The sequence below is a fragment of the Gymnoscopelus microlampas genome, assembly GCF_963454915.1.
Source record: "Gymnoscopelus microlampas genome assembly, chromosome: 24".
NCBI classification, from domain to species: domain Eukaryota; kingdom Metazoa; phylum Chordata; class Actinopteri; order Myctophiformes; family Myctophidae; genus Gymnoscopelus; species Gymnoscopelus microlampas.
In genome coordinates this window covers 31,255,092-31,277,943 of record NC_139961.1, presented here as the reverse complement: position 1 = coordinate 31,277,943, position 22,852 = coordinate 31,255,092, and the positions used below count along the sequence as shown (strand labels likewise).

General features: G+C 43.4%; 1 protein-coding gene across 2 annotated transcripts in view; it reads right to left on the bottom strand.

The window, feature by feature from the left end:
* zranb3 (zinc finger, RAN-binding domain containing 3) overlaps positions 1 to 22,852 on the bottom strand; it is a 98,002-nt gene that overhangs the window by 34,630 nt on the left and 40,520 nt on the right. For both annotated transcript variants that reach the window (XM_084051254.1, XM_084051255.1), the window contains 4 exons: positions 22,400 to 22,579; positions 16,541 to 16,717; positions 15,186 to 15,609; positions 6,742 to 7,023 (listed from right to left, as the gene is read on the bottom strand). In XM_084051254.1, coding sequence (XP_083907380.1) covers positions 6,742 to 7,023; positions 15,186 to 15,609; positions 16,541 to 16,717; positions 22,400 to 22,579 — 1,063 coding nt within the window. The remainder of the gene's footprint in view (positions 1 to 6,741; positions 7,024 to 15,185; positions 15,610 to 16,540; positions 16,718 to 22,399; positions 22,580 to 22,852) is intronic.

Genomic DNA, 22,852 nt, shown 5'->3' with positions numbered 1-22,852 from the left:
AAAACACAGATGTGTTTTTTTTTAAGTGTTTGCGCGTATTTATAGGGCTATGCACATGTGTCATGTGTTTCTAGCAATCACAGTCCTGAATAGAGTCATGGTGGCCAATCAAGGTGCAGGGTTAGGGGGGTACACTGGTGGCCAATCACAGCGCGGGGTTGGGGGGGTGCAAATTCCAAACTTCACTTATAGGGGCGGTTGCACCGCCCGAAAAGCAGGAATTATGTATTCATTCACAGAATTGACATACTGTAAAACCTTATTAGAGTCTTTATTGGGATCACAAACTGGCCAATCATAGATGAAACACCAGCTGTTTTATGATTGCTGCCCATGGTACTGCCTTCCAAAAGAAAACCCAAGGAAAGATAAAGAATCTTACACACTTGAGTAGATAGAGAGTTGTTGCTTGCTTGCGGAGACAGTGATTCTTTTAATATGACCATAATGTTAACTGTGAAGCGCAGAGCAAGTTCTGGTGAACACGCATGTTACAAGAACAGAGAGATGCAAGGAAATGAAAACGAAACGGCAAGGTTTGTAATTAAACTCTGCCAGCCAGCAAGCTGTTGTGTTGACTAGGGTTGGTTGGTTGGTAGGGAATGTCTGCTCCATCCTTTTTTGCTGTGTTTATCCTTAAAATAGCACAACCTGCAAATTCTACCTGACTGAGAATTTGAAGAGTTTGCGCTTTGCACACCGGGACAATCTGCAATATAGAGCACCTGCACGTTGTAATGAATTATCGATACCTACGACGAAACATATCGCAGTATAACTTTTTTTGCTTTGTAACAAGGATTCTGATTGGATGGCTTTGTAACAATGATTTTAACTGGATGGCTTTGGAACAATGATTATGAATTGCAAACAGGATTTTGATTGGGCAGCAATGTACAGTAACAGTGAGAAAGCAATAGCGATAGATAGAGATAGAGAGAGAGAGAGAGAGAGAGAGAGAGAGAGGGGGGGGGGAAAGCCAGAGTAAGCATGTGATGAGAACAAGAGGATTTAAGAACAGGAGAGGAGAACAAGAGCAAACGGAGAGATTCAGAAGAGAGAGACGGAGCTAGAGAGAGAGCAAAAGTGCAAGATGGAGAGAGAATGAGGGAGGTACAGAAAGAGCAAGTGCGAGATAGAGAGAGGGGGGACAAAAGGCAGACAGGGCAGGTCATTATTGTCAGCTGTGTAGCGCCCTAATCCTCCCACCGGCAGCTCTCTGGGAAAGGTCAGGTGGTGGAAATGAGCCCGGTGCCGCTCCACCGCGCTTCATTTAGACAATGACCTATAACACTCTGATAATACCTGCCTTAAATCACAACCATGACCCCCCCCCCCCCCAGCACCATTACAGGTCCACTGGAGCATCTTCATAAATGAGTAGAGCCCGACCGATGCCAGACTTCTGGGTCCGATGCCGAAGTCCTAGACTACCGATTACCGATGTTTTGACTGATATTAACTATTATTAATTGACTTCTTGTGAACATGTCTGTGTGAGTGAGCTAAGTAAGGGTTCAGTGCACATTTTGGCTAGATAAGGAGGAGGCAAACTGTCAAAAGTTTTGTTGTCCAAGAGCGCAAAGCTGGAAATCAGGGGGTTGAGACAATATGACACGAGATGGGTAAGATACGATGAGATGACCTGCGGTGGGATGAGATAAATGACGAGATGAATGAGATGAGATATGATGGATGACGGGAGATGGATAGGATGAGATGAGATGGACAGGAGGGGTGAGAATCTTCTGCTACTGTATATCACGATTCTATGACGATTTTTGGGGTTACGATTTGATTCAAAATCTTTTTTTGACTCAAAACGATTCTCAATTCGATTCTCAATTCAAAAGAATTGACCATTCAATTTTAGTTTCAGAGGATGGACTTATAACAAATATAATATCAATGTAACATAAATATAAATTCCACTAACTAAAGTCATATTGTTGGACTTTCTAACAACCAAGTGTAGCCTAGTTATTTCCAACAGCTCTAACTAAATATTCTATACTACCAGAGTCGCTTGTAAAAATCCTTGGCTTTGATGCTATGCTATCTCAGATTGTGTAGTTCTATTTGATGCAGAAACACAACATAATTGCCTTGATGAAAGTAACATTAACGAGCGTCTACGAGTGTCAACAGTACACACACACCTCCCCTCTGCTGTGCTGAACTGATAGTTTAGTTTTTGCCCTACAGCCCTTGAATCTGTTGGAAGACATGATAATGGTTACTGTGATTATGGTAAGTGTAGGAACCGATTTTTAGGTTTAGTATTCTGACATAAAGTAATTGGGTTAATGTGTGTCTAAGTTCGTTTCTTATTAATGATGTGTTCATCTAAGTAATCATTCAATTGATATATGAGTGTATTCATTTTTCCTATGTGTGTGTAGGTAGGACTTGGAGTGAGGAACAGAGAGGTGTTTAAGCTCGCAATACTGGATGGTCTATTATTGTTACCAGGTTACAGATGTTGACATTCCACTGCTATCTATTATGACTCCAGCCCTTGGAGGCAAAGCTCTCTGCTCTCACTGAAGCCTCAAATATGCTCTAATCTATTACATTTAGAACCTATTACTCTCAATACCCTAATACTTTTGAGTACTTTCTAAGTACCGCCTCCTGCTTAACTGCTTCTCTCTACTTCTCTGTTGCTATATATATGTATGTAAAGTATTTGTACTCCAGAATGTCTCAGGGCAGAGCTGTGCGTTCTCCTTGGTCAAGTAAAACTTTGAAGGGAGATCTCCACCGTGTCTTAGTGTCTTCTTATGTGTGGTGTGAACAGAGCCTAAGGTGAAAGCCAAATGATAAACAACCTATCAGTAAGCTTACGTATATTTCATATCACACCATAAAAATTGTGAATTGAATGAATGATGGAAGAGAAGGATGGTATGAGATGAGATGAATGAGATGGATAACATGAGATGGATGGGATGGGATGAATACGACGAGACATGATGGATGATATGAGATAGATGGATGGAACACAAGGTCCATGTCGGTCCGTTACTGGACCTTCTGTGGTTTTATAACATCAGTACTTTGTTTTTTAACCAGAATACTGAGTAGCAAGTGTGTGTGTGCGTGTGTGTGTGTGTGTGTGTGTGTGTGTGTGTGCGTGTGTGTGTGAGTGAGTGAGTGATCCTTCTGATGAGAGACAATCATCAGTTTGTTTCAGAATTGAAGCTGTAAATTATGAGAAACAGTCCCGGAATGATTGCGCTCAAGCACGTTTCATGGCAAGTGGTGGACCGACAGACCAACCAACCAAACAAACAACCAACCGAACCAACTCAACTCAACCAACCAACCAGCCTACTGATCCGACCATCATCCATCCTTGGAGCCCTGTAACTATCTGAGCTTAAAACACCGCAGCATCGTCAGCATTGTCTTACCCCAACTCTTTGTCCCAGATGGGAAGATCCTGAACTAGAGTGTTCTATAAATGCTCCGACTAGTGGGGAAAAACAAGCCACATCCACACCCAGAATTCAACACTTTTTCTTTTCAGGACACCGGAGTTCCACGAGATCCCATCCAACCGTCCCTCTGTATCTGTAATGATTCCTATAGCGGCCCAGCGGAGCGCGGCCTATATTGGTTATAAACAGGGTTGTGTTTTTTTTTTTTTCCTCCCTCAATGCTATACTTGTTTTGCGGCGGTAGAATGCACCAGCTGCATTAACCCATAGAGACCGCATCTGTGTGTCATTTTTAGATTTCTTTGGCTATTCAAAAATAGCAGATATACAAGCTATACAAGATATACAAGATATGGCTATACAAGATATACAAGCAGATATACAAGCTTGTAGATCTGCTATTTCTTTTAAATCGTGAAAATGTGTGGAAAAATCTTGGATTATATATCTTTTTTAAGCAAACATTCGTAAAATATTCAGTTCCAGGAACCCCCAGAGGGAAAAATTTGAGTTACAAATATCCACAAAAAGAAAAAGAAAAAAAACTTTTCATGATTTTTCAAAAATAGCAGATCTACAAGCTCATGAGCTCTATGAGCTTGTATATTTGCTATTTTTCAATAGCCCAACGAAATCTAAAAATGACACACAGATGCGTTCCCGGTCTTAAAGAGTTAAGTGGGCCATTTGTGCGATGGGGGCCAATTCATCTTACAAGGCTGTCTTATTAGACTGTCTCTTACACAGTATGAACAGCGTCTTCAAAAGACCCCGGGGGAATTTACTCGCTATTCCACCATGAAAAGAAGAGAAGGGAGAGAAAGAGGAGGGAAAAAAAAGAAAACCGTCTCTAATTGGACCGAGCCGGACATCTTATCTTCTGTAGGATTGAAAATAATGGGGAAGAAAAACATACTATAAATAAAATAAATAAATAAAGTCGGCATCATTTGAACTGACGTCAGGATAACGGTGTAGGAATGCTTAAATGTTTTGGCGAAGTACGCAAAGAGAGAGAGAGGGAGAGAGAGAGGGGGAGAGAGAGAGAGAGAGAGAAAGAGAGAACAGATGGACCGAGAAGAGGATAGGACAGCGGAGAAAAAAGAAAAGATGAGAGCGAGAGGCAGAGAAAGAGAGGGGGGGGTGCAGGGGGGGGGGCTTGGTGTATGCAGGAGAAGTGATTGCCTGTCCGGGTAAGTTGAGGAAACTAATCTCAGTGCAATCAGGAGGTGAGTACCGGGTTGGCGCGGGGGGGGGGGGGGGTTCGGCCTTCAAAAAGACCCACAGAGAGAGAGAGAGACGGGTGGAGGAGAAAAATCATTAGCCACAGACTCCCAACCGCCATAGGTCAGCCTTATTGGCCGACCGCTGTGTTACGCATTAACCCCAGTCCGACGCTGAACAGGAGACTTGAGAGATGGCTCCTGTGAGGTATAAATGGCCCCTGTGCCCGGCTGGCCGTGTCGCGGCCAAGGGGGAAAAAAAGATAAGGAAAAAAAAAAGAAACAAGAAAACACACAAGGGGCCATTAGTGGCTGTTATTTCTGCCTGTGAGGGAAACGTACACGAAAGAAGGGAAAGAATAGAGTGAGGTAGGCGGGGGGGGGGGGGGGGGCGGGGTCAGGAGACAAGTGGGCGAGCAGGCAACAAGTCAGTGACTGACATCACCTCCCTCTTGCACCGGCCCTTCTGTTCCACACTAAAGCCTTACACTGTGCTAAAATGGACTCTACGTGTAAGTTGTGTGCTTTTACATGGACCGCACGATTGTTTGTGTTTGTATCACAGGGGAAATCTTGCGAGTCGGTTCACACTATGCTGGGTGTTCATTTGCCTTCCTGCAGCCCAGAGGGGGGGGGCTGACTGACATTGCCTAACTCTAACATTTAAAATGTTAAATTATTATTTGTGGCAGAACTGACGGGGTATATTCACTAAAGGATTATATTAACCCATTAAGACCTGAGGCGATTCTTAATAAAAATCTAAACAGTTTTTGGAAAGAAATCTAACTTTTTTTTTTTCCAATATTTTTCAAAAATAGCAGATCTACAAGCTCATAGCGCGGCACTCGGTGCCGCGCTATGAGCTTGTAGGTCTGCTATTTTTGAATAGCCAAAGAAACAATAATAATAATCTACAAAGTGCCTTTAAAACAGACAAAAGTGGCCCGGACCGCTGGCGTAGCGGTCTGGGCACCTAGAATACAATGTAGCGCATCGCGGGTTTGAGTTCCGATCCTGACGGCCTTCGCCGTGTGTTACTCCCCATCTCTCTCCCCGTTTCCTGTCAGCCTATCAATAAAGGCTTTTTTTTAAAAAAACAGACAAAAGTGACTGTTGGACAGAAAGGCACATGGATGGACCAACAACGCAATCCTTAGAGCTAGCGGCGCCAGCTGTACTAAAACGGCCCCATCTTGCCATTCCATGTGGAAGTGGCTAGTGGATGAGATGAGAAAACATGTGGGAAACTCACAGGGTTACTTCCCTGGCATACTGGCTGTGTGCGCAGATACTTTGGTGCTGATCCGTAAAGAAGTTTGCAAGATTAGCCTTGGACTCACAGACCGTCTTCTAGGCGGCCCGGCCCCTAGGAGCCATGCTGTAATAATGCCATGATGAAAAAACACTGACTTCACCATAAAACAACTTAATTAAACGGCTTAAGTTGATGTTTGGCTACCACAGCAACATTATGCCAATGCAGTTCCCTTGGTACAGCATGAACTTCACTCTTGGCCCTATAAAGTGTTTCTGAGCCTGTTTAAATTCTGGCATAGTAGGCTACAAAAGGCTTTACGACACTTTGGCTGCTGACGGGATCGCTCTTGTGACTGTTCTTGTCTTCTGATACGCGCGTCATTGCTTTAGGTTGTCTTAACGCCGACACAGGAAACCTGTGGAGGAGACTACTCAGCTGCATAGCCTACTGGCCAATAAGAGGCCATAGGGCGGTCATGTGTCTTTTGAGCGCTTTTCAATATTTCAAATACCTCGCACATTCCATCCTAGGTTCTCTCGTAAAAAAAAAACAGGTATACCAGTGGATAATAATAATAACGGCAATTCTAATAATAGTAATAATATGCCTATAAGACATCTTTCCCCCACCGTGGCCCCAGATGGAAAGAGATATATTCACTTATTGGTTTGAGGCGATGATATTAAACAGAATTATACGGGCGGATATCAATTCGCCTGCCTGCCAGCCAATTTCCCTGCATATGGAGAGGGGAAGATTACAGGTGGGATTACCTTCTGCGTGTGTCATCAGGAGAAGAGACGGTCTCACTCACCCGCAGCTTGTTTGCCTTCGTGGCCCTCCTCGTCTTTCTCCTCCCCCTCTTCGTCGCCAACTCTCTGTTTGTCTTTCGGCGGCTCACCGTCGTCCACCTCTTCATCCTCCCACTCCACGCCGCCGTGGCGGCGGCGGCTTTGCCGGCATTTGCCTTTCGCCGGTTTCGTCGGACCGCGGCTTCCCCCGGGGCGGGCGAGCTCTGACTCACTGTCGGAGCTGGAGAGCACGACATGGGCTGCATCTTCTGCCGGTGGCGCCGCCGGCACGGCTGGCACCGAGCCTAGGACCAGAGATTAGAAGATGAGGAACTTCTATGCCTCATTCAAATAGATATTTTTTTTACAATACCTTTTTATTTTTCACTATTTCTATTGAGCTATTTGTACAACACACAAAAAATGTTTTAACCCGTTCAATCCGGGAACGCATCAGCGTCATTTTAGATTTGAGCTATATCCATTATTTCATACTTTGGCTATTTTTGTAAAATCTTGAACATTTTGTGCACATCTTTGAATAAATGTATATTTTAAAACAACATTTTTAACTCAAATCTTTGCTTCTGCACCGAGTGCACCGAGTGCCACGCTACGGGCTTGTAGATCTGCTATGTTGTTCTAGAGGTCCTTGGAACAACATATTTTGATGGGGATTGGCAGCCAAAAACATAACTTTGGGGGTCCTTGACATGAAAAAGTTTGAGAACCACTGATATAACAACATACGTTTTTTTTTTAAATTGTTAGGATGTAGAAGACATTTGTAAATGTCATGATAAAATCATGATTTTTCAAAAATCGACAAGCTCATATAGCTCGCTTGTATATCTGCTATTTTTGAAAAGCCAAAGGAATCTAAAATGACAGACATGCGTTCCCGGGTCAAATGGGTAAAGAAATATTATGATGTGCTTTGTAGATGTGCATTTTCTACCAAATGCCAATGTATGAAAATGAAGGACATTCATGCAAAGCAATCAATCGTCCTTTGTTTGAAAAATGTGACAGTGGCTCAGATGTACAAGGTGTTGGTCAGGGGTGAGCACCCTTCCTCGGCATACGGTCCACCTTTCCCCTGAGTAGCCGGGGGACATCGACAAGCAGCTGTTATGCAAATTCCGTGCCAAAAGCACTACTGAGAATAGAATAATGCAAACACAAGAATTATTAATCTATTCACATAAGTTAAAAGTATACATACTGCGTATTTGGGAAGATGAAAAGATTTTGTTGAATAGTCTTTTACATACTACTACTACTACTACTACTACTACTACTACTACTACTACTACTACTACTACTACTATGGAAACATGCCATAGGCGTTTTTGTGTATATCCACATTGGCGTATTTAAAAGTCTTTTTAAGAATTGTCAATAAATTATCCAACTACTACTACTACTACTACTAATAATAAGTATAAAAGTTATGGGATTTTGATGAGTGCATCAATATGAGTGCTTTAAAAAGTAGTCTCCAATTATCTACAGTATGTCATATACAAAAGTATTGCTGGCACGAAAGTAAGGCTTTCTATGGAATGTATTATTGAGTTTTTTATCTCAAATGCTTTTCTTATGAAAAGGGTATTTTAGATATCATCATCTGCGTTTAATTGTTTTTACTGAGCAACAAACATCAGGTAAATGAATTAGTTAAACATAGACATTTATGGTGCTTCTAGTATCTTCTATCCTTTACCAAAACAAGGGCATTCTGCTACAATGACAGTGGTAGTGGGGGGCGTGGATGTAACATACGGTATATCGTACACGCACCCATGGTTGGAACGTGGCATTGCAGATGACTGAGTTCAGAGCCGGTGGTGGTGGGGTGTTATGTTACACAAGGCCGAGACAGTCTATTGAAAGAATAAATTATCGCCTCTTCATCATGTTGTCAATTGCTCGTTTACTTCATGTGCAATCAGTAGCAAACAGAATTGATTCCCGCAAAGTGTCTTTGCGTCTGTTCATCCTTTGTTTGAAAAATGTGACAGTGGCTCAGATGTACAAGGTGTTGGTCAGGGGTGAGCCAGGCAGAGAGAAACATTCTAATATTTGCATGATGTTAATCAGAAGTGATGTAAAGGCTCGCCGACTGGTAATGCTAGACTGCCACTCCTACAATTTAATATACCAATCATTAATTTAATTATCAGCCATACAGATTTTCAGTGCCGTTTCTAAAAAGTCAAGCTGAGATCCCAAGCAGGGAAAATGTTAATGAATGCAGGGATTAATCCTGATGCCCTTCATAGTGTCTAAAGTAATATTCTTTGAGACATTGTCACTTGGGGACCGTGGCAATGCATGCCTGGTCACATCTTATATACTGTAGCAAGTTTATGGTATGCCACTGGCATCACCAGTTATTTTAGCCAAACCATCAACAGTAAAACAGACAGCATAGCAAATCAAATCATCACTTTGCTCGTGGGACTTCTGAAGGCATATCATTCAAGTCGGCCCCCGTGAAACGAAGACGCACTGATCGCAGGAAATTCATGAAAAGGGAATTCAGTCCAGCTTGAAGAGAATTCTAATAGGTTTATCTACACCTATATTACTACGTACGACAAGACATAATATCCTTTGAATTATTTGTTGAGTTTGCGCTGTGAATCTAACAAGACGGGCAACTTGTGACAGACGGCGGACGCGTGGGGCTAATTAGCGATCCTCCCTCTCCGTGGCTCGTTTCTTCAAAAGGCCATCCTCTCGTCGGTTCCTTCAAAATGTCACAGGAGTCTCCTGACTCGTGGCCCCTCTGCCGTCCTCCGCCTTTGCTAACAAGCCGAGGGGGACCGGCGACCGACGGCTCAATCTCCAGTCATTTCCCCCCCACAGAGAAAGACGTTAATGGGGCGAAAATCCTTTTCCGAGGCATCTCTCTGCTTCATCAGTGGGCTCTCTGTATTTGCAGGCTGGAGGGGGAGGGGGGGGGGGGGGGGGGGCTTGGTTAAGCTTGTAGATGTTTTGCTAATGTTTCTGGAAAAAGATGTGCGGTCAGCTTTGTACACACAAGTGAACACAAACTCTGCCTAATTCAATATCATAAGCCGGTGTGAATCACAGAAGCTATCTGTGCCGAGTCTGCTGACATCTTCATCACTTCATACATCTCAATCCATTTGCACCTGTGCACACACTGATCCTTAACACTGAATGTACAATAGGTTATATAACAATTGAATGATAATAAACATGAATCCCTATACATATTACTTTGAAAGCATTACTAGGACACATCAAGATACAAATGTGAAAGAGAACAATAGTAAATACATCTCGCATTTTCCGTTGGTGGGTGAGGGGCTTCTGACTCTGAACATACAGTATGCCTTGGTACTTGTATTGAATGAAAGAAGTGCCTCCATTTCATAGCTCTGAGAGGAACACCTAACACATACTCTCATACGCAGTGCAAATATCATAGATCTGATTCTGCCCTGGTTAAAACCGCATTATTTCCCTGACATTTCATGGAAGGCGTGAATTGTGTCCGCCGCTGCAGCGAGAGACGTCTCCATAAAGGCAGTTGTTATTCTTGCACGAGCAGCGTGTCATTCGCGGGTTTAGCGGGTTGTTAAATTTGGCGTCTATAGCGAGGTGACACAGCCGGCTGCTGTGAACACAGCGAGGTCCGTGTCAAGAAGGGAAGCGTTTGCACACTGAATAGTTATCAAACGTTACTTGCTGCAGCTGAGCGTGACATGAAGTGGAGTTTTGCTCAGAAAAAAAGTGTTTGTGAGCATGTTTGTTTCCTTGCCATGCAGAGACTTGCCGTCCAAGAACTGTAGTGTCGTGCCGAGATTGGGACTGTCTCTGTTTACAGTGTACAATCTGCTCTTTCCATGGGGCCAAGGCTGAGTAGCACATATTTATTGTGCGGTGATATGGATTAGAAGTGATATTTCACCAAACATGTGTAGTGCACAAAGGCCGACTTGACACAGTGTTTAAATATTCAGACAATGTGAAATTATGAGTATAAAGAATTTGCAGAAAAACGATCCAGTCACAATTTACTACAATGTAACATAGAAGGCAATCTCGGCACAAAGCTATTATTTTACAATGAACTTGTTTGATTTGATTTACAAGGATTTGGTTTGCCTCGCTTCCTTATGGCAAGAGATAGCAGAAATGTAGTCTTATGTCATATCAGGGCATCAGATTTGGATCTTTTTATTTTAAAAATAAGTTAGGTCCTGAACCGGTGTCTGTATCTAATTTACACAAGCTCCAAGTCTGGGCGTTTGAACACAGTTTTTGTTCTGCCAAAATAAATTGTGTTGAAAAGAAAATCTTGCAGCATGTTCACCTTTTCCATGTTGAACTCCATTCAGTGCAGAAGGTAATTATTTTCCCTATACAATGACTCGTAGGCAGGCATGGTGCAGTTTGCTTCCTTACAGAGGTCTTGTCTATGAGCTAATGTCAGTGTAACAGGGTTTTGTTAGCCGGGCACAGGATAGTGTAAGGGAATATCTATACTATAAGGTGATATGCAAGATACACATTGTACACTGTGTGTATGTAATTGAGTGAATACTCAGACATATGATTATTGGTCAATAGACTACAGACTAGTAGCTAGATTGTGTCATCACTGTCTCGATTGAAATGCTATATTAAGATTAATGCAACATGATGACAAATATGATATCTAGGTAGGGTCACAATGACCAGCCACCGGACACTGTGTCTAAAGGTCCGTGATTCAAATAGAGATGAGAGGACTGGACATATTAGGACTGTAACATGAATTCTGATGATGGAGGCAGGATGCTCATATTGAAGTACCTTGTGAGTGGTAGGTAAGAATAGATTTGAGTCTGTCTGCTTGATAGGGATGGTATATAAGCACCCAGGAACTACATGGTAGCTGTCTGCCTCCGCTGCCTGCTTTCGCCGCCTGCTCTCGCGTGTGCTAGATTAGACCTAGAATGTTGTAAAGTGTACTTCATGCTGAATAAATAGTGACCATGCGGACTGGTCTGTCATCCTTGCTCATCTTGGCCTTGCTCACGATTGATTCCAGCACAATAGCATCTGAATAGAATCAATTTGCAATTGTCTCGCGGCAAAAAAATTGCAACATTGGGAAATGGCGGACCTTCATCTGAGGAACCGATATGGTAAAGCGTGATTAAGTAGTGTGAAAAAGATATAAAGCCTAGCGCATATCTAAATGACACTATAAAATGACTTTCTTTTCAAAGCATTTTTTTGGCTCATCTTTAAGATCTCCGTTCAACTCAACCCACAGCCCTGCTGGGAGAAATACATAAATAAACCAATGAAAGGAGACTTTTGTTAGGGTGATAGCCAGGGGAGACATTTTCTTAACCACAATATAATTCAGTGCAAATTAAGCTTGTGAGTTTGTGAGCTGGTAGATCTACAGTATATAAAAAAAAAGTGATATTATCAAACATAAAATATCAAACATATCAGACAGTCGAGATTTCCCAAAAGTGTATGCATGCGTTTAATTCAGTTTGACCAGAAGCAGGGATAAAAATGAACGACCAGGGGAGGGGATAGCAAAAGCAGATGTATGTACTGCATGGATCGTATGTACTGCATGGATTGTCCCCACAGCAACGACATCTGGAGCGAATGCTACTTTCCTTGAAACTTTGTCTGAGACATTGTTGAACAATGGAAAGAACAACCCACACCCACCTCACCCCCACACGTTCCCCCGCTCTCTCTCTTTCTCCCTCTGTCTCTCTCGGCTTGACAGGTGAGAATTATGCAGCGTCCTTGTCATCTGGAGCGAGAGAGACGATGTTGGGCGAGCAGAGCTATTTCAGACTAGGACGAGCTTGCACTCTGTCATTATCACACATCTCCAGCTGGTGAAATCTGCACCGTTGTTCAGAAGTATAATGCAAGCAGAATGCCACCGACGGATATTGATGGGCACAAGAAGAAGGGAATGGTAGCCCAGGGCGTTTCTCTATTCTCATCAAAACGGCTGCATTGTCTTTTCTCTCAATTGATTCCATTTTGTTGTTTTTGGCAACCAATGCATTGTTCTAAAAGTCTAGACCAAATAAACTGTGTGTGTGTGTGTGTGTGTGTGTGTGTAGAGAAAGAGCGAGAACGAGTGCACATGCATGCACACATGCCACTTGATGTTCTAACTATGCCAATTGTTACATTTGATTACCTTTTACTTTTTATTATTGCACAAGTGATCACATTGCATGTGAAGCATGTCAATGTGTTTGATTTAAGTGATTTCACGCCACTTGGGATTGCACTCGCAGTTGCACAGTTTTGGAATCCCGTTTCCTGGTCTGCCACATCCTGCTAACTCCGTCAATATGCTTACTAGGTGATATATCAAACATGGATCAAAACAAAGAACACAATAGACTACTCCTTGTGGCCCTAACTGTTGCCAAGAAAACTATCCTCATGGACTGGAAATCAAAGGGAAACATAAACATTGCTCACTGGAAAAACGCAATAATAGATTCCATATCCCTGGACACTAACACAATAGACACACACCCCATCTGGTCTGGATTCATCAATTATCTTCAATCGTAAGTTCATAACCCAGTGATTCTCCTTGCCTGGTCATCATCCATAAGCTTTACTCCAGTTAAACCTATATATTTGCACGCACGCACAGTCCCTATTGTTGTCTGTTTTTTTTTTTTCATTTGTTGTATTCCTGTTGTGAATATATCATTCCATTCATACATTTGTGTGATTTTGGAAATCTTATCAATTATTTTTGTCATTTATGTCACCTATGTCATTGTCTCCGCCAGGCCGTAAGGCATGGCGAGAGAGTATGTTTTACCCTCCGTCCGTGTGTCCGTCCGTGTGTCCGTCCGTGTGTTACCACCAAATCTCCGGCACCGTTGGCCCGGTCGCTGCGAAACTGTGCACACACACTCCCTGGATGCCAATTCAGAACCTCTGCCTCAAATCTTTCACATGGGCCTGTTATAGCGCCACCAGGAGGCCGATTTGTGCAAAACCCATTTTTTCACATTATTCCTACAGTTTTTAACCAAACGTCATGCAAATCGGTACACAGTATCTCTATAGTCATGTGATCAACCCTGATCTGTCCGATTTCCCATATTCCATCCTTATTGGTTAAGGTTGCCATCCAAAGTTTGCAGGATTGGTCCGTTTTGAACAAACTGCCTCAAACCATGAACGCAGCGTGCGATTTCCATGAAATTTCACACGCACATTCCCACTAGGCCGAGGAAGAAATGCCACCCTTATCACATTGGCCTGTTATAGCGCCACCAGCAGGTCTAATTTAGCAAAACACATTTTTGGAACAAAATGCTTCAAATCATGAATGCAGTGTCCGATTGCCGTGAACGACCTAAGAATAAATGCCACCCTTTTCACATTGGCCTATTATAGCGCCACCAGGAGGCCACAATAACGTATCTGATCTGGCGGAGACCTGTGCTCCGAGGAGCACTTTATCTAGTCTTAAAGTATTTTGGTCTTTTCACCAATAAAAAAAGAAAAAACTAGAAAAAGTGCTCCTCGGAGCACAGGTCTCCGCCAGGTCAGGTACGTTATTGTGGCCTCCTGGTGGCTCTATAATAGGCCAATGTGAAAAGGGTGCCATTTATTCTTAGGTCGTTCACGGCAATCAGACACTGCATTCATGATTTGAGGCATTTTGTTCCAAAAATGTGTTTTGCTAAATTAGACCTGCTGGTGGCGCTATAACAGGGCAATGTGAAAAGGGTGGCATTTCTTCCTCGGCCTAGTGGGAATGTGTGTGTGCAATTGTATGGAAATGGCAAGCTGCGTTCATGATTTGAGGCAGTTTGTTCAAAACGGACCAATCCTGCAAACTTTGGATGGCAACCTTAACCAATGAGGATGGAATACGGGAAATCGGACAGATCAGGGTTGATCACATGACTATAGAGATACTGTGTACCGATGTGCATGAGGTTTGGTTAAAAACTGTAGGAGTAATAGAAAAAAAAAAAGAAATAAGAAAAAATGGGTTTTGCACAAATCGGCCTCCTGGTGGCGCTATAACAGGCCCATGTGAAAAATTTGAGGCAGAGGTTCTGAATTGGCATCCAGGGAGTGTGTGTACACAGTTTCGTAGCGACCGGGCCAACGGTGCCAGAGATTAGCTGGTAACACACGGACAGGACGGACGGACGGACACACACACACACACGGACACACACACACACACACACACACACACACACACACACACACACACACGGACGGACGGACGGAGGGTAAAACATACTCTCTCGCCATGCCTTCGACCTGGCGGAGACAATAAGTGATTTCAGATTTCAGTCCACTTAATCATCTAAACCCCTTGTAAGCGCAAATGATATATTTCTAGAAAGAACAGCTAGAATTCAGACAAAGAGGTACGGCCTCGGCTCTGGGCTGACCTCACACTCACCGGAAGCAGATCGCGGAGACTCGCACAGCTCGCAGTATGGCAGGAGGCTGCTGTTCGAGTAGGTGCAGGCCACGCAATTCCATGTACCCCCGGGTGGGCCGGACCTCAACGGGCCGGATCTGTCTGAGACGCCCGGCCCCGACGACGGCCGACGCTTCCCCTTGAATCTTGATGTGGGGTGACCCTGGTGGGTCCGCAGCCTCTTCGCCTGGGGGGAGAAATCTGGGTCTGAAGGCGGGGTGGAGTTTCCGGAGTCATAGTCCTCTGGGCTCTCCTCTTTCACCCTCCTTCTTGGAGTTGTCCCAGAGAGGATGACGACGTCTTCGTCCATGTCCTCTGCGTCTTCAGTCCTCTTCCTTTTCTTCTCCTTGCAGGCGTCGGGAGAGAAGAAGTTACGGATGTCGTGCTGCTTGTCTTTCTCAAACTGTGGAGAGGTGCGGAGATTACACACGTCACTTGACAGCAGGCCTCTTTAATAGCGCAGCCATAAGCGCCAACTCATGAAAATTATTGTCAGTCACAAATTACAGACATAAAAGTGCTTATATATACACATTTTATTTTTCCCATATTCTCCCCAATTATCTCTGTGAGTGTGATCACGTGATCAATATGTATCAGTCAGCTTTTTCAGATTCCATTGGCTTAGATTGGCAATGATTGGCTTTCAAAGTTTGCGGGAGGGGCCCCTTTTGCACAAAATGGCACAAATCATGAATGCAGGATCTGATTGCCGTGAAACTTTGCAAACACACTCCCACTAGGCCAAGAGTTGCATCATGAACCAAATAATCCAGGGGAAATGTTTATTGTACGACCTACGGTTCAAGAACTACAGGCTAAAATGTGAAAGCGGCCCCGTTATAGTCCCACCATGAGGGCGATTTGAAAACATTTGGGGTGTAGGTTCTTCCTTGGCCTACTGGGAGTGTGCGCGCAAAGTTTCACGCCGATCGGTGTTGCATTTATTATTGATTTTATTTGTATTCTTCTGTACTGTATGTCTCTGGTACCCCCAAACACGTGGTACTCAGTTTACACACACATTTACAATCAAAGGACGGCAATGGAAATAAGCTCTCAATCCTTTTGAAAGATACAGTATGTACAAAATATTATGTTATTATGTTCATGTTTATGCATTTTTTTTATCACATACTGAAGATACTAAAATGTTTAATCTTTGGTAGTGCATCTATCACACAGGTGATAGCTTCTATCTACAAAGTGAAATCCAGAGTATTCATTTAACTTGTGTGTATTTAAGGGTTACACTCTTCAGTGTTGAACACTATCATGGACTTTACGATGCACGATTAATGGTGTTGTTGTCACTGAGTGGGGGAGTTGCTCACGTGAGAGAAGAACACGCTGTTTTTGTCGTGCACTACTTTCTCCTGCGGCGGCAGCAGTGGCGTCTCGCTGGGCGTCCACACCGTGGCGAAGTTGAGGAAGTCCCACTTGTCCTTGTCACCCTCCTCCGCCTGCAGGTACTCCTTCCTCCCGTTCAGAGTGCTGCCCGTCACCGTTTCCTAGGCAGGGGAGGAAGAAGTACTCAGATGTTTTACTTATTGTCGGTGTTGGGCAGAAACCTTGTACAGTGTATGTCAATACTATAAAAAAAACATTATTAAAACATTTAAAAAAATTGTGAAAATACTTTCACTACTTTAAAATTGTTTTAATAATAGAACGGCTATTTTCCACTACTTTTGTGATACACACTGGTATGATGGGCGTTCATTTACAAAAAATATATAAAACGTTGAAATACTAGAGGGTCGGGGCGCTGCGCGCCCCTCCCCCCTAGCCGCTGCGCGGTGCTTTGTGTTTGTTGGTCTCTATAATATATAAAGCCATAATAGGAGATGTTCCCAATGGAGCTATGCCCAAATATGGAGTGTGTTGTCTGACCTCACTTGGGTCTCGTTGGGCGGTTATATAAAGCCATAATAGGAGATGTTCCCAATGGAGCTATGCCCAAATATGGAGTGTGTTGTCTGACCTCACTTGGGTCTCGTTGGGCGGTGGTCGGCGATGACGCTAAGGAACAACATGGCCGACTGTAATGTTGTGAGTTTGTGTTGGCCGCAATTAATTATGCTGCGAGGGGGCAGATGTGTGCTGAGCAGTATGAAGTGGCCTACAGACTGCGCGTAGTAATTCTGCACGTTGTGGCGTGTCTTGTTAGTGACATTGATATGTTGTTTTTGTGTTTAGTCCCACACAGTGGCAGGTTTTTTTTTGGGGTTTTGGGTTTAGAAATGTATATATAGATAGATATAGATGGAGATACAAGGTTTCTGCCTGACAGCAACATTATGTAAAAGTAGCAATGAAACAATGAAACTGTTACAAGTAAAAGGTTGTTGGTACTTTTATTTTAAATAACAGATCTTAAAGGTGAAGGTCCCAATTCTTTTGCTTGAGGGGCTGAGAGCAAGGAGAAAGGAGGCTCCTCAAGCCGCTGAGGATCAGTGGGGATACATCAAATGTATCCTTTATATCTACTTTGCTGAAGTGTCTTCGTCGGAATGCTTGACGAATAAACTATTGTCCTCTAAACCACCCAGGTTCCAGAATGGTTCAGCGATACAGAAGTTTGAGTATAGGGATTGGGCTATTGGCTACTGGCTATGGACCCTTTTCATGGCAGCCATACTGGCATGAAATACAGTAGCAGTGTAATGATACTTCCTTCACAAGTGTGGCCAGTGATACTAATTAAGGCTCTATTTAGTGAAGCAGAGCCCTTTGAGCGAGCCAACATGCACAACAGCAGAACCCTGACTCTGTTTGACCTGAATGGAACAGAGCTTCATTATTATCCTTGGTAATACTTGTGAAGGAAGTAATATTACACTTCTGTTTCATGTTAATATGGCTGCTGAGAAAAGGATTTATTGGCCTCTAGATTGGTAGATTTAAAGGGTTATATCTAGAGTATACAAGAGACGATGTGCTCATTATTTTAGTTTTTGTTCGGCATGGTCAAGTGAGACGTCATATAGTATTAACCACATGAACCCTAACCTCCCTATTCTGGGACAAACACATTGCGTCGCAACATAGCCCATCTACAGGCTCACAATGTGTTGCAAAATGGCCGATCTACTGTAAAATCTCACAACGCTTGACCAGAGGGAGTCTGGTCAACAAAATATATAGGGTTTAAAGCTGCACTATGTAACTTTCCTCTTCTACCCCGGATTTGAACCTGGTTTCCTGCGCAAGTGCTGACATTTTGACCATTGAGCTAATAGAGCCTGCCTGCTTGCTCAGGGGATAAATTGAATTTTGACCTTCAGGTCAAGATTTGTGGCAGATCCTGTGTCTATAGGTGAGACACGACCGTTGACACGATCTAACGTGGTTAAGGACTATGCCAGTGGTCTGGCGTGTTCAATACACTGACTGGCATACTTGACACTACTTACCATGTTCCAAAGCATATTGATTTGGTTGATTTTTGAGACAGAAGACATCGGATTCCATTAATTTCAGTACGGTATGACAATCAACAGGTAATCCATTCTCTGTCCCATATTTCTCATTCAGGTTTCTATATGAATAGTTTACATCATGAACTCCATACATTTCATGCAGCCAACAGCACCACACCATACACACCCAGGAGGGGCGAGATCCAAATCTGGCGGTGGCGTGCGCCGCGGCGGTTGTGGCGCTCGCCGCAACCGCCACGAGCGCCGCGGCGGTTGTGGCGCTCGCCGCGAGCGCCGCGGCGGTTGTGGCGAACGCCACGACCGCCGTGAAAACCACCCCAAGCGCCGCGAGTGCCACGTAGGGTCCGCCATCCGATCCATCGACCATATCTGCGCTCTTCTGGCGCAGTCCCCCCCCCCCCCCCCACATGTCCCCCCGGGCCCCACCTGCGTGCCCCCCCCCCCCAGGACCCGCCCCCCGGGACCCCGCCCAAGGGGTGGATAGTAATAATTGTATATTTTGCGCATTTGATCCAGAGCAGTTGAGATTTGATTCGGCCATATCTTTCTGAATGTAACTTGTATTTTTATAATTGTATTTTTTATATGATCTGTAAAGTTTATGTTTTCATTTGCTACCAGGCATGAATTCATTATAATTTATTATATATATGTTTCCTTATTTTCTTTCTTTATTTACACGTGCGTAATAAACGAAGCATTTGAGATTTCATCCACCCAGATCTTTCTGAATTTTACTTGAATTATTATAATTTTAATGTTTATATGATCCGTAAATTTTATATTTTCATGTGGTATCAGGCATGAATTTATTTTAATTTATTTTATTATTTTATTTCATTTATTTACATGCGCGCAATTACACACGCATCTAACTATTGGACTCAGCTCTGGGGACACGGTGCGGCTGCAGAGTTCACCTTGAAATTTGTCATTACAATTTTACTGTAGCCTAATCCACAAAAGTGTGACTGACTGTTAATTCCTTGAGTCAATACATTGTGTTTTTATCACCGGTGCCAGTATTATTATTATTATTGTTAATAGACCTTGCAACATAGAGCAACTTAAGTGCTTGCAGAACTTAATAATATAAGCACACTTATTCTCCAGGCAGACAGACAGAAACAGTCTGTCTGTCTGTCTGTCTGCCTGTCTGTCTGTCTGTCTGTCTGTCTGTCGGTCGGTATATATACGTGCATAAATTAAGCTTGGGTCATTGGTCAATTAACCTGGTGTGTCGGTCAGAAAATAACTGATCTATAAACTCACAACTCATCGCATCCTCATTCATTTCACTGGTCAAATGCAACAGACAGACAGACAGCCAGCCAGACAGACAGACAGACAGACAGACAGACAGACAGACAGACAGACCGATCCAGGCCGTGACACCAAAAACAGCCGATCAACAAGATGCAGCGCGATAGATAGATAGATAGATAGATAGATAGATAGATAGATAATATAAATATATTATACTGTAGGCTACACGGTTATAACCAAACATAATTATGATAGGCTATATTATTATATTAGGCTATTAACATTATGCAAGCTAATTATATTTACCATGGTTACGTCAATAAGAAGACAGACAGATCTGTCTGTCTGTCTGTCTGTCTGTCTGTCTGTCTGTCTGTCTGGACGGACGGACGGACGGACGGACTTACGGACAGATTGATAAGTAGACTTGATTATAGCCAATATATTATTTTATTTTCATTTACACATGCGCCTTTTCATCCAAATTGTGTGTTATATTATTTACTTGTAGCATGGTTAATTAATAGTCCCTGTTTGCATAGCCCCCAAATTGGGCTCCCCAAGTTTTGCTCGCTGTGTGAACTGTTCAAAGACGCAACAACAAGCTCCATACTAGCACTCGCACTCGGTGGTACTGGTGCGTCTCTGACCGTGTCTGTCTGTCTGTCTGTCTGTCTGTCTGGCTGGCTGGCTGTCTGTCTGTTGCATTTGACCAGTGAAATGAATGAGGATGCGATGAGTTGTGAGTTTATAGATCAGTTATTTTCTGACCGACACACCAGGTTCATTGACCAATGACCCAAGCTTAATTTATGCACGTAACATAATATACCGACAGACAGACAGACAGACAGACAGACAGACAGACAGACTGTTTCTGTCTGCCTGGAGAATAGGCAGACAGCTTATATTATTAAGTTCTGCAAGCACTTAAGTTGCTCTATGTTGCAAGGTCTATTAACAATATTAATAATAATACTGGCACCGGTGATAAAAACACAATGTATTGACTCAAGGAATTAACAGTCAGTCACACTTTTGTGGATTAGGCTACAGTAAAATTGTAATGACAAATTTCAAGGTGAACTCTGCAGCCGCACCGTGTCCCCAGAGCTGAGTCCAATAGTTAGATGCGTGTGTAATTGCGCGCATGTAAATAAATGAAATAAAATAATAAAATAAATTAAAATAAATTCATGCCTGAAACCACATGAAAATATAAAATTTACGGATCATATAAACATTAAAATTATAATAATTCAAGTAAAATTCAGAAAGATCTGGCTGGATGAAATCTCAAATGCTTCGTTTATTACGCACGTGTAAATAAAGAAAGAAAATAAGGAAAAATATATATAATAAATTATAATGAATTCATGCCTGGTAGCAAATGAAAATATAAACTTTACAGATCATATAAAAAATACAATTATAAAAATACAAGTTACATTCAGAAAGATATGGCCGAATCAAATCTCAACTGCTCTGGATCAAATGCGCAAAATATACAATTATTACTATCCACCCCTTGGGCGGGGGGGCGTCCTGGGGGGGGGGGTCCCGGGGGGGGGGGGCACGCAGGTGGGGCCCGGGGGGACATGTGGGGGGGGGGGGGGGCTGCGCCAGAAGAGCGCAGATACAGTATGGTCGATGGATCGGATGGCGGACCCTACGTGGCGCTCGCGGCGCTTGGGGTGGTTTTCACGGCGGTCGTGGCGTTCGCCACAACCGCCGCGGCGCTCCCTTGGGGTGGTTTTCACGGCGGTCGTGGCGTTCGCCACAACCGCCGCGGCGCTCGCGGCGAGCGCCACAACCGCCGCGGCGCTCGCGGCGTCTGCCACAACCGCCGCGGCGCTCGCGGCGAGCGCCACAACCGCCGCGGCGCACGCCACCGCCAGATTTGGATCTCGCTGTCTCTCTACACACCTCATACAAAGGACCGCAATGGAAACATTAAACAAGCTGTAAGCTCTTTTGCGTTATCCTTTTGATTATGGTGGGTCAGATGTATGTTACATGCAACATATGTTTTTATTTCATGATCAATAAAGATATCAATCAATCAATCAATCATTCGATACTGTTTGTATATCTTCTGTTGCATTGGTCCTCAAATGAGGGTCCGGGGACCCCCAGGGGTCCTTGGGGAGGTACCAGGGAGTCCCCAGCTAAATTAGTTAATATAACGTCAAAATCATTTTAACCACTTGGGATTTTTACACTTGGGATATAAAAAAATAGCAGATCTACAAGCTCATATGAGCGTGTAGATCTGCTATTTTTGAAAAATCCTGAACATTTGTGCAAATCTTTGAATAATATGTATTTTTTACAGCGACATTTTTTAACTCAAATATTTGCTTCAGGAGGTCCCTGGCATTAAATATTTTTTTAGATGATGGGGGTCCGCAGCCAAATACAAAATCATTGGGGGGGGGGGTCCTTGACATGAAAAAGTTTGAGAAAGTTACTGTTCTACGGTACCTTCTTATTGAGCATGCCCCACATGACCGTGTCGAAGGTGCCCTTGGCGATGAGGTAGTGGACGTGTACGGAGGAGGTCTGTCCGATGCGGTGGGCGCGGTCCTCAGCTTGTTTGACCTGGCCTGGGTTCCAGTAGAGCTCTGCAAACACCACATGGCTGGCCGCTGTGAAGGTCAGTCCCTGAGGACAACACACACACACACACACACCTTATTTCTTACCTCAGGTACTCACTGCACCAGACAGATATACGGTACTATGTGTAAATATGTATATACTTTGTTTGTTTTTATTGATCTATCTCCCTCTCTCTTCCCTCTTTTTCTTCTTCCCTTTCTCTTATGGAAATGACAAAAACAATGGAGCAGCGGAGCTAGCACAAAAACGAATTTTAGCCACTGTTTTACATCTGTAAACCTGTGATGTGACAATAAAGTTGATTCTGGCACGGAC